This window comes from Chlorocebus sabaeus, chromosome 8 (genome assembly GCF_047675955.1).
Source record: "Chlorocebus sabaeus isolate Y175 chromosome 8, mChlSab1.0.hap1, whole genome shotgun sequence".
NCBI classification, from domain to species: Eukaryota; Metazoa; Chordata; class Mammalia; order Primates; family Cercopithecidae; genus Chlorocebus; species Chlorocebus sabaeus.
In genome coordinates, this window is record NC_132911.1 from 97,473,298 (window position 1) to 97,489,283 (window position 15,986).

The following is a 15,986-nucleotide window of genomic DNA, read 5'->3' on the forward strand; positions in this document are numbered from 1 at the left end:
GTTTTATATGTATCTCTCCCCCAACCCAATTATATTATTCTTCCAGCATTAAGTGCTTTGAACATAAATTCTATAAATTTGCTTTTATAGTCCATATAAAGTTTTGCCGGGCACAGTGGCTCACGCCTGCAATCCCAGCACTTTGGGAGGCCGAGGTGGGTGGATCACGAGGTCAGGAGATCGAGACAATCCTGGCTAACACGGTGAAACCCCATCTCTATTAAAAATGCAAAAAAAAAAAATTAGCTGGGCATGGTGACAGGCACCTGTAGTCCCAGCTACTCGGGAGGCTGAGGCGGGAGAAGGGCGTGAACCTGGGAGGCGGAGGTTGCAGTGAGCAGAGATCGGGCCACTGCACTCCAGCCTAAGCAACAGAGTGAGACTCCGTCTCAAAAAAAAAAAAAAGGTTTTGACTACAACTAATGTTACCTTAGCTAACACTTGTATAGCACTTTAGAATGTATTATCCCAGGTTTCTCAACCTCAACACTGCTGACTTTGGGACAAATAATTGGGCCCACCAGGAAGGAAGAAGGGGATGGAATACTGTCCTGTATATTGTGACAATATTAGGCAGATATTAGCATCCCAGCCTCTATCCACAACATGCCAGCAGCACACATAAACACACAGCCCCAATAGTGACAAACAACAGTGTCTCTAGACATTCCCAAATGTCCTCTGGGTTAGATATAATCACTCTCAGAGAAGTTTTAAGCAGTCAGCATTTAAGAAGTGGCAGCAGTCAGGCAACTTAAAACTGGTGAGTTCAGATTCTCAACTCATTCCATTTAAATCACACTACTTTTACATCAGTATTTCTGTCCCACTGCCTAGCTGAAATATCCTTCTATTTTTTCCATCCATTTTATGATTCTCAAATGCTGTTTTTGTGACCCAAAACTTATTTTTAACATTCATAATATACTAAGTCTATACTTTTAAAGTAGTGTTTCTGAAGTATTGATGGCTATCCAACTAAAATCAAATGGCTAATTACACATTTTTATTCAAAAAATATCATGAATGAAAAAACTGGCCTCTGACCCTAAAATTCATAGGGAATTGTCACTACTAAAAATTATGACATGGACTTTTTTTTGAAATATTTGTTGTGTGCCCTTTAATAGCATAAAAAGATACCAAGCATGTAAAATTTTTTTAAGTTAGTATTTTTATTTTTAAAAGTGTGTTGACTTTTAACAGGTATCCACTTGTCGACTAAGAAAGGATCAACAAGCAGATGATGATGAGGATGAAGAGTTAGATGTTACAGAAGAAGAAAATTTTCTTAAGTAAACTACATGTTTCCATTTTCATCATAAATGACATGGAATCCACAATGACTAAACTATAGAACTTTATACTCACTTTGATATGTTAAGCCTCAAAGTGAAGTCCAACTGGCAACAGAAAAATAATTAAAGGAAACTTATGCTGACCAAAAATGAAGGCTTTAAAAAATATTACATACCAGTCATTTCAACATCCTACCTAGTGTTAGGTGATTTTTGTGTAAGTACCTTTTTTTCCCAAAGATGGTGTATTTCAAAGTATTTCATATTAATGTACTATCTACTTGAAGTTCCAATAGTACATTATGACAGAAACCAAAAGATCTAACAATTCTGCTTAGCTTTTTGGTTAGACTCCATGCTTTCATTACCAGAAAAGGGTCCTATGTAGTCATTCTGATTACATGTAATTCTATTCCATGAAGCCTTAAGAAAAAATATTTTTTTTTACTTTCCCTTAAAACTTTATCATTTGATAAGTAAATTTACTTTTCAAGAGTATAATCAAAGAATAAAGATAATGTGACACTAAGATATCAATGTGTTATGAATACACATAAGGCATAAATTTCAGCTGTAAAAAAAGCCACATTCAATCTGACTCTGGTTTTAAAACAAAACTGCTGTCATACTTATACATGATACTGCAACTTTTGGAAGGCTAATTTAGTGGAATGTTGCCTCATCACAGAACACCATAAATCATTAAAAATTCTATAAAAATTTTACCAAGCTACCATGCAGTTAATAAAAGGGTATACAATCACTTTTATTTCTGAAAATATAAAACAATTGGAGCCTTTCAGTGTCTCTGATGCTTCTCTTTTGGTAAGGAATTATACTTTTATTTCATGGATCCCAGGCAGGCATATAAAAGGGAATTTATAAAATCATTTGGGATAATTAGAAAATGCAATTATTCATAACAGAAAAATAAAGATTTCTAGAAAGCTTTTGACTTTGTCATTCATGGCTCGTAACAAAGCACTCTTTCCTGAGAATAGTCCTAAGTGACAAAGTTATTTCAGTACTTTTTTTAAAACCCTAAATAAATTGATATTAAGAAACTCAAGATTATCATTGGATATTTACTGCTTCCTCACTCAGTATTTAAATTTGGTTGTAGTTCGGGGGAAAACAGTTATTATATTTATTTTGCTGTTTACTAAATAGCAACTTCTCTTGAGCATTATTTGCCTTATTTGTAAAGTTAAAACTGCATAAACCAATAATTCTAGAATAAAACATACATTCTGCCTACCTCAGAGAAATATTCTAAGAACAAAAGGAATACTATCCATGAAAATACTTTCATTAATGTAAAATTTTCATTATTTAGACCAGACCTAGGTTGGCAAACTTCTTAAAGGGCCAGAGAGTAAACATTTTTACTCTTTGTGGGTTGAGGCAAATTCAAGACTATTATACAGGTACTTATGTAACCATTTAAGACTTAAGTACACTTAAAAATGTAAAAAAACATTCCTAGCTTCCCACTGCAACAACAACAAAAAACAGGCAATCAATCCAAGCAACCCAGCCTGTAAGTCTCCATCTCTTATCTCTAAAATAGGAATACAAATTGAGTATCTTTTATCTGAAGTGCTTGGGACCAGAAGTATTTAAGACTTTGGATTTCTTCAGATTTTGGAGTATTTGCATTATACCAGTTCAACATTCCTAACCCAAAAATCTGAAATCTTAAATGCTGCAATGAGCATTTTCTTTGAGCATCATGTTGGCACTCAGAAAGCTTGCAATTTTCGGAGCATTTGAAATTTCAAATTTCCAGATCAGGAATACTCGACCTGTAGTACATTTACTAGGATTATCAGAATTAAATGATAGTTAATTCATACATAATTATACATCATATAGTATCTAATACACCTCAATAAAAACAGCTATTATTTACTGCAAAAACAGAGGCAGCAAGGTCAGTACTTAACAGGTGACATATGGATCAAGAACCACTGCTCTTAACAGTGATGTCAGTAAATTAATAGAAATGCATTCCTAATATGATTTTTACCTATCTCTTGGTTGTTGGATTGATTTTCTAGACATGATCTACATTTTTTTAGATACTTTCTAGACAAAAATGTTTAAGACAAATGCCACTGGATATCAGACTAGAGAATACACCTCCAGTGTACCTGGTATACCTTGAGGACAGCAGAGGAAAAACTGGCTATGAGATGACAATTACTGAAGCTGAGTGATGTGTACATGAAAATTTACTATTCTTTTTTTATATTTGAAATTGATGAGGTGCTGGGAAGCTGGCTCTCTGAGGGGACAATGGAAGGGGAATTCCTTGATTTGCTGCATTTATCAATTTCCATGGTGTAAAATACTCCTGTCATGGCCAATTTGTTATTGACATATCACTAAAGGCAGAGTTGGAGAGAGATGTGCAAAGATGGCTCCCAACTAGAAGACACCACTTCTGTAATAAACATTTTATAATGAAATTTAAAAATATTAAGCCCTGATATATTATGGAGTAAAATGAAATATTCACATAATTTAAAAATCAAAATACAAGGCTGGGCACAGTGGCTCACACCTGTAATCCCAACACATTCTGGGAGACCAAGGAGGGAGGATTACTTGAGGCCAGGAGGCCAGAAATTTGAGAACAGCCTGGGCAACACAGTGAGACCCTGTCTCTACAAATTAAAAAAAAGTTAGCCAGACAAGATGGCACACACCTGTAGTCCCAGCTCTCAGGAGGGTGAGGCAGGAAGACAGCTTGAGCCCAGGAGTTAGAAGCTGCAGTGAACCATTATCAGACCACTGCACTCCAGCCTGGCCAACAGAACAAGACTCTGGCTCTTAAAATAATAAAACTACAAAGCTTATGTTTACTATAGCTGGCCTCTTAACTACCACCACCATCCCACCTCAGCCTAGTTTGAAAAGCAGTTCCACAGTAAGTAATTCCTCACGTTAAGCTTCATCTTAGCTTTATTCCTTTGTATTTGAGAAGTACTTTTTAACTTTCCATATATTCAAGATGGGTGACCAAATGAACCATCTATACAATCTCTGCTCAATTAAAAATATTTCTTTCTACTTTATTTATTGTGCTTGGTTTGGATATTCCAAACAATTTAATGTTATCCTAGCTACTTACAAGCTTAAAGAATCATACTGCGAATCTTTAGAATCAAATTTTTGTATCAAATTTACCTGTTTATTCATTCCATAGTGAGCAGGATATTCACTATTTAAAACAAATTTAAGCAGATTTGTTAGATTTCTTTAAATCACTAAGAAGTAACACAAAAATACATATAGGTAGTAACTAAGTACTGACAAAGTATTCTACCTATGCAATATCCTATTAAATGTCTAAATTACCCTATGCAAATTCAATTGTATTCTTATTTACTCAATGGGGAAAATCTGGATTACAGAACTGAGGAAAATGATGTTTTATGAAAATTATAAAAGGCCAACCAGACTCAATCATGTTGAATAAAATGAGCAATTGTGAAATATAAGCCAGTAATATACAATGTGCGTATCCCAAGAGAAACTCTGGATAGAAAGAATCTCAAAGTCACTCGGGTTTTATTAATGTTAATGTTTGAGCTCAATGTTTGAGCATGCTGGTTTTACCTTTTTATGCTAATTTTAAACCAACAACCGAAGTGAGAAAATATATCACTTATCTTTGAAAGTATCTTTAGCATGGTCTTCCTAATTAAAAATACCACTTAAAAAAGTGAGGCAGTAAAAGCATGAACTGGAGTCAGTCGTCTGTCTGGGTTAAAACTGGCCCCATGATTTATTACCTGTGACTTCAAGCAAGTTGCTTAACCTCCCACTTCATTATCTCATTTGTGAAATAGAGGTAAATAATTAAACCTGTACTCATAGGGAATACTGAGATTATGCATGTAAAGTGCTTACAGTGCCTAGCACATAGTAAGTGCCTAATAAATGTTAGCCATAAATATTATTATGGGTACAGAAAATCAAATTCCCTATTTGCAAAATGTATGCACTAAATGCTGAATATCAAAGAAGTCAAAATTCAACCACACCAGTCTTAACAGTTATGGAGTCTTTGCATGGACACAAAGTTTTGAAGCTAAAAAATGAGAACCTAATATTACATGCAAGTTATGTGACTCATCAGTAAATTCTTCCTAGGAAAACTATACCATTTGTCAGATTCTTCCCAGCATAAGCCTGAGTCCTCTTGCACCTATAATTAGATTCTTATTTTACTGTCTTTTGCATATGTTGTATTAATCGTATTTCGTTGATAAGATGTTGAAGAAACCATGGAATTATACACAGCACTATACATTATTACTATAGAATGTCTGGTCCCTCCCATCATAAATATGGTTTAATGAATTTACTGAAAAACTTCACAGTATCAAGCTGCAATTCTTTTTTCTTTTTATACAAATACAAGTTAATTAGTTGTTCTATTAAGTTGCAATTTTATTGTTATAAAACTTTGTAAAGTTACGAACATGGAAACCCTAAGAATCACCTAACCTTTTTACATAAGTAAATTTCAAGTTGACAGTCTGTCCATTTTGAATTATTTGTAATTAACAGGACACTTAACACAGTAATATCTCAGACAAGGAAGAGGGCATTAATTCTGCAGGCAAGTAGCAATGAAAATGCCAAACCTGAACAGTCACTATTTCCTTATACAGTTTGAGTAAACGATGTAGACTACAGAATGGGGGGGGGGGGGGGGGGGGGGAGTGAATATAAAATGTATCTTCCCCAAATACAACTCTACTTCAATAAGTCTTGAAGCTTACCCATGACATCAACAAAAATGAATGAACTCAGGGAATTAGTTCTTTCTCCCCATCAAAGGAAAACACAGCATATGTAATTTTAAATTAGAAAAAAAAATTAATGGCAATTTGCAAGCAAAAGAAAACCAGATTCACATTCTACTATTTACATTTGTTCTATTCACAGGTCAAAAATAAAATATTTCATTAGATAATTTAAAAAAACACACACTTTTTAAAACAAATGTATTTTACTCCATCAATACTGCAAGGAAGATAACTGAATTTAGAAATGCTCTCTCTCTACAGCAAAGTTAACTTAACTTTTCGGGGCCCAACTGGCCTATCGTTTAGATCTTTAATAGCAGCCATAGCTTCGTTATAGTTTATCATAGCAACAATGGCTTCCCCTGTAGGTAAGCCTTGCTCATTATACTGTATTGAAACTGAATCAGGTATGATTCTGTAACCATGGAAAAAGTCTAAAATTTCATTAACATTAGCTTTAAATGGAAGATTCATTATCTTAATAGGAGTTACTCTACCTGAACCACAGTTTATCTTTGGATCAGGCATAAATCTCCCCTCAGGAAAACTTCCCATATTATGCTTTCCAAAATCAAACTTGCCACCTTCGGGACGACCAAAATTCACAAAAGGGCGGTGACTTCTAAAATCATCAGGCGGGCTCCTAAAATCCTCACCAGGAGGTCTAAAATTGTCAGGAAGTCTAGGGTCCTCCTCCGGAGCTTCCCTAAGGTCTTCCTCTGGGAGCTGCCTGAAGTCCTCATCAGAAGGGCATCTAAAATCTTCCTCCTGGGGGCTCCTGAAGTCCTCATCAGGAGGGTGCCTAAAGTCTTCATCAGGAGGGCCCCTGAAGTCTTCATCTGGTGGGTGCCTGAAATCTTCCTCTCGGGAGCGCCTGAAATGCTCCTGAGGCGGCCGCCTGAAATGCTCCTGGGGCGGTCTCCGGAAGTGCTCTGGGGGTGGGCGCCTGAAATGTTCTGGGGGTGGGCGCCTGAAATGCTCTGGGGGTGGCCGCCGGAAGTGCTCTGGGGGAGGCCGCCTAAAATGCTCTGGAGGTGGTCTCCGGAAATGCTCTGCGGGTGGCCGACGGAAATGCTCCTGAGGTGGCCTCCGGAAATGCTCCTGGGGTGACTGCCTGAAGTCCTCCTCAGGGGAATGCCTGAAATCCTCCTCTGGGGGCCGCCTGAAGTCATCCTCGGGTGGTCGCCTCCATTCTCCCTGAAGAGGCCGCCTAAAGTCCTCCTCTGGGGGCCGTCTCCAGTCCTCCTCAGGTGGCTGCCTGAAATCTTCCTCTGGGAGCCACCTGAAGTCCTCCTCAGGGGGTTGCCTGAAGTCCTCCTCGGGAAGCTGCCTGAAGTCCTCCGTGGGAGACCGCCTGAAATCCTCCTCCGGCGGCCGCCTCCAATCCTCCTCAAGGGGCCGCCTCCAGTCCTCCTCCCTAGGGTGCCTGAAGTCATCCTCCGGAGGGCGCCTGAAATCTTCCTCCCAAGGACGCCTGAAGTCCTCCTCAGAAGGCCGCCTGAAGTCTTCCTCCCGAGGTCGCCTGAAGTCCTCTGGGGAGTGCCTGAAGTCCTCGGGGGGGAACCTAAAGTCCTCTGAGGAGTGTCGGAAGTCTTCTGGAGGGTGCCTGTCAGGCTGCCGGAAATCCCTCTGGGGATGCTTGAAGTTATCCAGTTGCCTCAAGTCCTCTAGCTGATGTCTAAAGTTTTCAAAGGCACCAACTGAGTATATTGGTGGGTCTTTTGAGTCAAATAAATGAGAATGGTCACCTCGCTCACGTGACTCTGAGCGAGCTTGCATTTTTTCACTGGACATCAAGGAAAAATTTACACCAAACTCCTGCATTTGTGCCTCAGATATAAGTCTTAATAATACCTCTGTCCCTAAGAATCTTCGTCGGTTTAAACGTTCAGCTTTCATGGCCTGTTCTTCTGATTTAAATTTCACTAATGCTTCTCCCAGACCAACGCCTTTGTCATCATAAAGCAAGTAAATGTCATCCTCAGCAAGAAGAAAGTCTGCAAAGAACTTCTGCACTTCAACTTTTGTAACATCAAATGGAAAATTTCTTATATAGATGCACAGCTTCTGGCCAGAGTTACCTTCTTGAGAGTATTTTTGTGAAACATGTCCAGGCCTATCTCTCTCTAGTGACCCTGATCTCTTCTTTTCATAACGTGCAATGAACTTCAACATTTGTTTTCTAGAAATTGGATCAATATGAACTGGACGATACTGTAAAACAGTTTTATGTAAACTGAGAGCAGTATTATAGTCTTTCAGAGTCTTGAACATCACAAAGGCATATCTTGTTCTGTTTTCATCTTTATATAAAAACCTAATCTGTTCATCAGTCAGATCAGTACCTCTAAAGAAATTTCTTAAATCTCTTTCATCAATACTGAGGGACAGATTTTTTAGGTGAACATAAAATCCAAGAGGGGAACGAGAACGTGTTCTTCTGGGAGATTTTGAATGAGACCGTTTTCGAAAATGTCTATCATTAATTCCTCTTGGTGGAGAATGTTCTTCAGATCTCCTAAGAACGTCACCCTCCTTAACTGCATTACCACCAAACTCAATCCACTGTTGTTCTGATCCTTGCATTACTTCTATAAATCTTGAACCCATAAAACTTCTATGACATTTAAGACCTCCTGAAGCATCAACACATGAAGCAAATTTTACTATGGCATCACCATTATTTCGGCCATCATGATGTTTTAAGAAAATTACTCCATCCACGCACAAACCAGAGAAAAAGACACGTACATCATCTTCATTTACTAGGTAAGGCAAACCTCGTAGAAACAAGAAAGGATTCTCGGCCTTCAATGGCCTTGTCTTTCTTGGCCTTAAATTACCATGTCCTGTACCATTAGTATGAAACCCAGCATCTTGATTAATTGAAGAGCCATATCCAGAATTACTTGCTTCTTCCTTAACAGACTCAATAAAATTAGACAGGCTGCCAACCCCTGAAGTCCCAGATCCTGGACGCCCTCTTCCTACACGATCAGTTCTTTTCATTTCTATAGTCTTCTGCATTTCTGCCTTGCTACTAAGAAAGAGCTCTACAGATGAATCCTTGATAAACCCTCCTGAACGACTTATGGCACGTCTTGCATCTTCATCTGTTGCAAAAATAATAAAAGCCTCCCCAATTTCCCCTCCAATTATATGCACTCCTCCATCAGGAATAGTCAATCCCGTGAAGAAGTGACGAATATCCACAGGCCCCGCAATAAAAGGAAGCCCCAGTAAACGGATGACTACAGCCATGCTGAGTTCAAACCACAGCAATAATGACCTGCAGACAAAAAGGTACACATAATAGCAAGTCTTATTTTTGAAGTACCTTAGCCCAAACTAAGCTTAATAATTACCTGGTTCCTGCTTCCTTCAACATTTATAAATGAAAACAAGATACAAGTTCACAAAAATACTGATCATATCTAATTATTAAAGAAAACTTTCTCCCATCTAAAAATACAAATAAACCAACTACCTTGAAGAAACATTTCGTATCACCTATTCTATACAATAGGAACATCAAAAATATCAAATCTTCCTTTGTAAGTCTGCCAAATGCTGCTTCACAAGAAGACCAAACTACTTTCAGACTCATTTAGAATCTTATCTTCTACTGAAACATGACAGCTTTGTAGATTATTTTATCAACTGCAATGAATTTTACATATTTAGAAAAGTCATCTATGGTTAGTATGTAATTTCTGCTCATGATAATAAATTGCCTACCACTGGCCAGACACAGAGAACAGCAGCCAGGGCCAGCGTGATGGCTCACGCCTATAATTCCAGGCTTTGGAAGGCCAAGGCAAGAGGATCGCTTGAGGCCAGGAGTTCAAAACCAGCCTCGGCAACAGAGCGAGAGCCTGTCTCTAAAAAGAAAAAATTAGCCAGGCAGGGTGGCATGCACCTGTAGTCCCAGCTACTCAGGAGGCTCAGGCAGGAAGACTGCCTGAGCCCAATTTGAAATTTTCAGGACACAATGGGTTGCAACTGTGCCACTGCACTCCAGCCTGGGTGACAGAGTGAGGCCCTGTCTTTAAAAAAAAAAAAGGGGAACAGAAGCCATGGGTACCTAGACGTACTATTCTACTTCACATGTTTTTTGTCAAGCCTCTGTAAAAAGCCTTAAACTCTGGATATCTTACCTTTTTTACAATTTCTTGGAGACCTGTTAATTCTGTAAAAGCAACTTAACTGTGGAAAGAAAATGAAATATAATTAATCCTCGAACCCTGTAATTTATCTTAAACAACGCCAGATTAGGATATCCATTTCAGAATTACCTATCAAAACTGAAGCAGTGTAAGGAACCACAATTACAGGTGTTACAAAATGGTATTTTGTTCCAAGGGGAAATTAATCATCCTTCTGCAAAAAGGAGATACAATATCCAAATAGACATAAAAATTATTTAAAAATTTAAAACTTGCTGAAAATTGAACAACTGCTCCTTGATTGGAAGTAGCATGAAAAAAGGAGTGACGGAAATATTATATATTTTGAATGCAGTAGTAGTCACATGGGTGTATAAATTTATCAAGGTTTACTGAATTCTATCCTTACGGTCTATACATTTTGCTGTACACAAGTTTTACATCTACTTCAAAAAACTGTTCTACAAGTAAAATCTCAATACCAAAAGTTAAAAAAAAAAAAAAAGACCCTTCAATCATTTTGCCACATGAAAATTCAAATACCTAGTACATATTTATATCCAACTCTGGTGCTGTTCTCCTTCCTTTCAAAACATAAGACCAAATCAAATTAAGGCAACCATTCAAAATTATACAATAAATGAATAAAACAGCAAAGCCTGAAATGCAAAAATCAATTTTTAAAACAATAAATCCAAATCTATGGGCTACTGTTTGGATACAATTTAAAGGTCTACATAAACAGCTCACACGTCTGAGCACAGAACCAAATTTCATAATACCAGTATAATTAAGGCAAATACAATATCCCTAAAGTTAAAAATCTCAATAGCACTCCTTATACTGCAAAAATAGTAACTGGTAAAATTCTTCTCAGCCAAACAGAAAATGCTATTTATCTTATTAGTAATGCCAATAGCAGATTTCCATTTCAAACAACTATTCTGCACTCTACTAACGTAACCCAAATGATGATGTAGAAAGTAAAAGTAAAAATTAACCTGGAATACTGGGATTACCAGTTTACTGAAAATCTCAATGTATTTTTTTTTAAAGAAGTTTGTGTTTAATACTTTCAGGGATACCCAAACTATTTCACGAAGACTTGCCAAAATAATAATTATAATTTACACTCACTTTTTTTGATGGAGGAGACAGGGTCTCTCTCGCTCTGCTACCCAGGCTGGAGTGCAGTGGTGCGATCTTGGCTCACTACAGCCTAGACTTACCCAGGCTCAGGCAATCCTCCCACCTCAGCCTCCCAAGTAGCTGGGACTACAGGTGTGCACCACCACACCCAGCTAATTTTTGTATTTTTTGTAGAGCCAGGGTTTCACCATGTTGCCAGGCTGGTAGGGAACTCATGGGCTCAAGCAACTAGCTCGCCTCAGCCTCCCACAGTGCTAGGATTTACAGGTATGATCCACTGCGCCTGGCGTAATTTACATGTTTTTAATGTACAAATAAATGTTGCATTAATCAAGAATCCAGTACTTACACTTAAGTACCACTGTTCCCCAAAGTGGGGGTCTGAAGATACATTCACTGAGGTCTGTTTGTTTTCCTTTAAAAAGGGTCCATAGATTAACTAGAAGCTAAACTAGCAAAGACATCAAATTACTTCACACATTCTACATCTGAAAAATATTAATGAGGTTTGCTATTCAAGTATTCGCACAGTAACAACCCAAAAAAAGCCTATTTTCTTCAACAAACCAATATCCATACAAACACTTCAACAAAAACTATAAATGGCTTCTGGAATGCTTATCCATATTAAAGTCCCAAGACTCCCTCCTATGCAAATTGGCTTAGCTACTCTTTTACTGTTAAGATGTTTTAGAAAGCACCGTAAGATATACATATTCTTGTCTCTCCTAAGCTTTTTTAAAAAATTTAAAGGGATTTACCCTGGGAACATAAATTCATCTACAAGAGAAATTAGAGACATTTCAAGGAATAATTATATCTCAAATTCAAAAAAATCTCTAGTAAGATCTTTTAACTAAGTAGTTTCATGAGCACAAATCTCATGAATTCCAATTCAAGCAGACTATTTAAAAAGCCTACTCTCATTTGCCACAGTTAAACACAACTAATGCTTAAACTTCTCTGCCCCTGAGACAGTAGGGTAATGTACCATTTATGCCTCCACAGTATCACACCTTGGAGACCAACTATAAAAGACCAGCTCTCAAAATGGGCACTTCTGTGGTTCCAACATGCTATTTCCTTAAGCAAATTCTCCAGAAATTCAGCTCTTAACACACTAAATTACACAAAAGCAAAACACGAAAATTACCCTAGTCTGCAATTAAAATTTTGCATTTTTCTAGTTATGAATGCAAAAAGTATTTTCGTGCCTTTGTGTTCATTTGAAGACAATAATCTGTTAAAATTTCTATGAAAAGAAGAAAGTGGGTCCCTAAAAGGTCACTTAAGTCAGTTAAATTAAAAGCGCATTTTAAATAACTTCTATTTTTATACGATTCATCCCACTTAATCATCATTATAGCTAAACAATATGTAATGTGTATCTTCTAATCAAGATTTAACGGGATACAGAGAGGGAAACGGGAGGGAGGCAAAATTTGAATAAGTAATATCTCATTAGATCCATTTGATTTTTAACTAGCGAAGAAAAAGTCATTTTCCAGATATGGTGAGAGAGAGAATTTTTTTAACTCTTTGCGACTAATTCGTAAAGCCCAAAGTCATGATGTAGCATATTCGCACTCTAAACGTGAGTTTCCCCTGGAGAAAATAATCTACACCAACCCACAATTATTCTTTATGATGATCCACCTTTTATAATGTAGATGTTTAAAATAAAAACCAAAGGAATGACCAGTGAGAGCCATAGTCCCTAAGAAGAACTGTAAATGAAGACGAATCCACACGGCACAGGATTTCTCCCAACATCCTCAAACGGGAATCATCCGAAGGCATCGATTCTACAGCCCAAAGCCTTTGTCCACAACTCCCGGGGGTCAGAGCTTCCTTCTTTCGCGCCAGGCCAAAGTTGCTACGTGGGATCCGATGTTGTTGCCAGACTTTCAGCCAAAATCAGCCTTCAAATTAACCTGGACCGCCCAACCTCTGTGCCTTTCCGTTACGCCGTCTCAAGGGCAAACATTCCACCCTACCTCGCCAGAGGGTGAACTGCCCCCAAATCTAACTGAAAACACTTGCCCTTCTCAAGCCTAACGAGCCGGGCCTGCAGCGCTTTTCTGCCACTACTAACTACGATGACATAGCAAAGAAAAAAAAATACCTATGAAATCCTTCGAGATCTTCACTCTCAAGATCCCTGGGAAGCGCACATACACCACCACATGGAAGCTGACGGGAAAGGGAGAGTCGGTGTTTTAGCAAGAAAAGAGGGTGCCCTAACGGCAGGAGCTACGCTAGATACTGGCGCGGCCGCCGGTCCCGCCTTTCCCGGTTCTTCCGGCTTGGTCGCCCAGCCCTCCCCACCCCCGGCGCCCCGAGGGGAACTGCTTCGCACTTGGCAATAAACACACACCACTGCTGCCGAGTCGGACACACAAGGCCGGAGGCTGAGGGCACTCCTCGTCGCAGCAGCCTCCCCAGAACACGTAGAGCCCTCAGTGAGCCTAGAAGAAGATGGCGCCCACTGCCCCTCCGGTCCGGACAAACGGACGTAAGGTTTGTCTGCCCATGCGCTCTCCAGGCGTATCTCACCACCACGCTTGCGCACGCGCGCTGCCGCTCACCCGCTTCCCCTTGCTAGAGGAGGGGAGGCGGAGCCCCGAGTTGGCTGAGCTTCTGCACATGCCCAGATTGTGCCCAGTCCAGGGACCTCGATTTGCAACAGGAGAAATTCGAAGACGCAGTCAAGGCTCAGATGGTAGATGTACTGAGAATCTTCGGTAGACAACTGTGGAAGTACAGCGGACAAACTTTCAAGATTTCTAGAAGTTAAGGAAAGAGATGCAAAAGCAGAGAAAAGGCGACTTGTCTTTTCAGTGTTGCATTACTGTGTGGCGTAAAGCATCTTCTAAAAAGCTCCTGTGGCCGGGCGCGGTGGCTCACGTCCCGTAATCCCAGCACTTTGGGAGGCCGAAGCGGGCGGATCACTTGCGGTCCGTAGTTCGAGACCAGCCTGGCCAACAGGGCGAAACCCCCGTCTCTACTAAAAATTAAAAAAAAAAAAAAAAATTAGTCTGGCATGGTGGCGGGCGCCTGTAATCCCAGCTGCCCGGGAGGCTGAGGCAGGAGAATCGCTTGAACCCGAGAGATGGAGGCTGCAGTGAGCCGAGATCGCACCGCTGCACTCCAGCCTGGTCAAAAGAGTGAAACTCCATCTCAAAACATAAAAATAAAAAAGCTCCTGTAGACCGTAGAATACCACAGAAAAGGTAACTTTACTGCCTTAGATGTTCGCCAAGTACAATCCCAACACCTGGGGGCTTAATAAATGCATGCTTAGTCGGTTTTATAGATGTTAATAACCTTGTAAAGTGTCTTTATAAATTTGTTCCCATCTTCTGGATTTTTAAAACAAGAGAACAGATGAGCCAGTACTGAAATTTCAGTAATGAAAAATCACTATTACAGGTATACTCTGTGATGCCTGCTACATAATAGCTGGTGAACAACCTTGTGTTTGGTTTTATCAATTGCAAATAACAAAGTTGTTCACCACGTTATATAGCTACTTGATGCGTTTGTGGATGGATTCAAAGCTTGTTAAGCAGAAAGTACATTTTAAAAACATTGTTACAGATGACAGAAAAAGTGAGTTATGGATCCCTTTCTCACTGCAAAATACCCATTCTTGAATGATAAGATTATAAGAAAGAAGAGGTAGTTTAATAAGTAAGTAAAAAGATGGTTAACACAAATGAGAGCCATCTTTTACTGACTGGACAAATTATCCTCTCTGTGCCTCAGTTTCCTCATCTGTAAAATGGGGATACTACTAGTAGGGTTGTGGGAAACGTTCAGTAAATATGTATGTCTCAGATATATGTAAATAAGTGAGACTATTATAAGTATTTGTGACTTGTTTGAAATGTCAAGGTGATCTATAGAGAAGCAGAGGATGTCACTCTGAAGAGTTAGGCTCATTGACTAGATATCATTTACTTTGGTAATCCATAGTTTGGTCCTGGCCTTGCAGTCTCAGGAACATGACCTTAAAAGTTAACATTTATTGGCCAGGCATGGTGACTCACGCCTGTAATCCCAGCATTTTGGGAGGCAGAGGTAGGCGAATCACCTGAGTTCAGAAGTTCGAGACCAGCCTGGCCAACATGGTGAAACCCTGTCTCTACTAACATTACAAAAATTAGCTGGGTGTGGTGGCGGGCACCTGTAATCCCAGCTACTCAGGAGGCTGAGGAAGGAGAATCTCTTGAACCCAGGAGAAGGAGGTTGCAGTGAGCTGAGACCATGCCACTGCACTTCAGCCTGGGTGACAAGAGCAAAGCTCTGTCTCAAAAAAAAAAAAAAAAGTTAACATTTATTGAGAGTTTATTATGTGCCAGGACATATGCATGATCTCAATTTATTCTTACAACTACTTTTGGAGGTAGGTACTATTATTATTCCTGTTTTACAGATAAGGGAAACTGAGGCATGGAGGATTACATAGCTTGCACAAAAAGCCAGGCAAAATTGAACCCTACTTGTTTGCCTGCAGAAGCCATTACTCTGTATTGCACAGAAAGAGG

At 39.1% G+C, this 15,986-nt stretch overlaps 2 protein-coding genes across 8 annotated transcripts in view; one reads left to right on the plus strand and one right to left on the minus strand.

The window, feature by feature from the left end:
- The window catches only part of CIBAR1 (CBY1 interacting BAR domain containing 1), a 34,172-nt gene extending 28,141 nt beyond the window's left edge, over positions 1–6,031 (plus strand). The window contains exon 9 of the mRNA XM_073018205.1: positions 1,207–6,031. Coding sequence (XP_072874306.1) covers positions 1,207–1,299 — 93 coding nt within the window. The 3' untranslated portion in view covers positions 1,300–6,031. The remainder of the gene's footprint in view (positions 1–1,206) is intronic.
- Positions 1,540–13,965, minus strand: RBM12B (RNA binding motif protein 12B). Of its 7 annotated transcripts, none has more exons than XM_008001086.3 (4): positions 13,814–13,965; positions 13,562–13,629; positions 10,279–10,327; positions 1,540–9,410 (listed from the first exon to the last, which is right to left on the minus strand). In XM_008001086.3, exon 4 carries the CDS (start codon positions 9,380–9,382, stop codon positions 6,377–6,379), a length of 3,006 nt encoding a protein of 1,001 aa, XP_007999277.1. In that variant the 5' UTR covers positions 9,383–9,410; positions 10,279–10,327; positions 13,562–13,629; positions 13,814–13,965; the 3' UTR covers positions 1,540–6,376. The 7 variants fall into 7 exon arrangements, with proteins under 7 accessions (XP_007999277.1, XP_072874305.1, XP_007999278.1 ...); XM_073018204.1 differs by having other exon boundaries at positions 11,425–13,629; XM_008001087.3 differs by lacking the exon at positions 13,562–13,629.
- Positions 13,966–15,986: the final 2,021 nt, after the last annotated feature.

What these genes read in the sequence shown, in the direction of transcription:
- RBM12B (XM_008001087.3), bottom strand. Translation starts at nt 9,382, where the DNA reads ATGGCTGTAGTCATCCGTTTACTGGGGCTTCCTTTTATTGCGGGGCCT.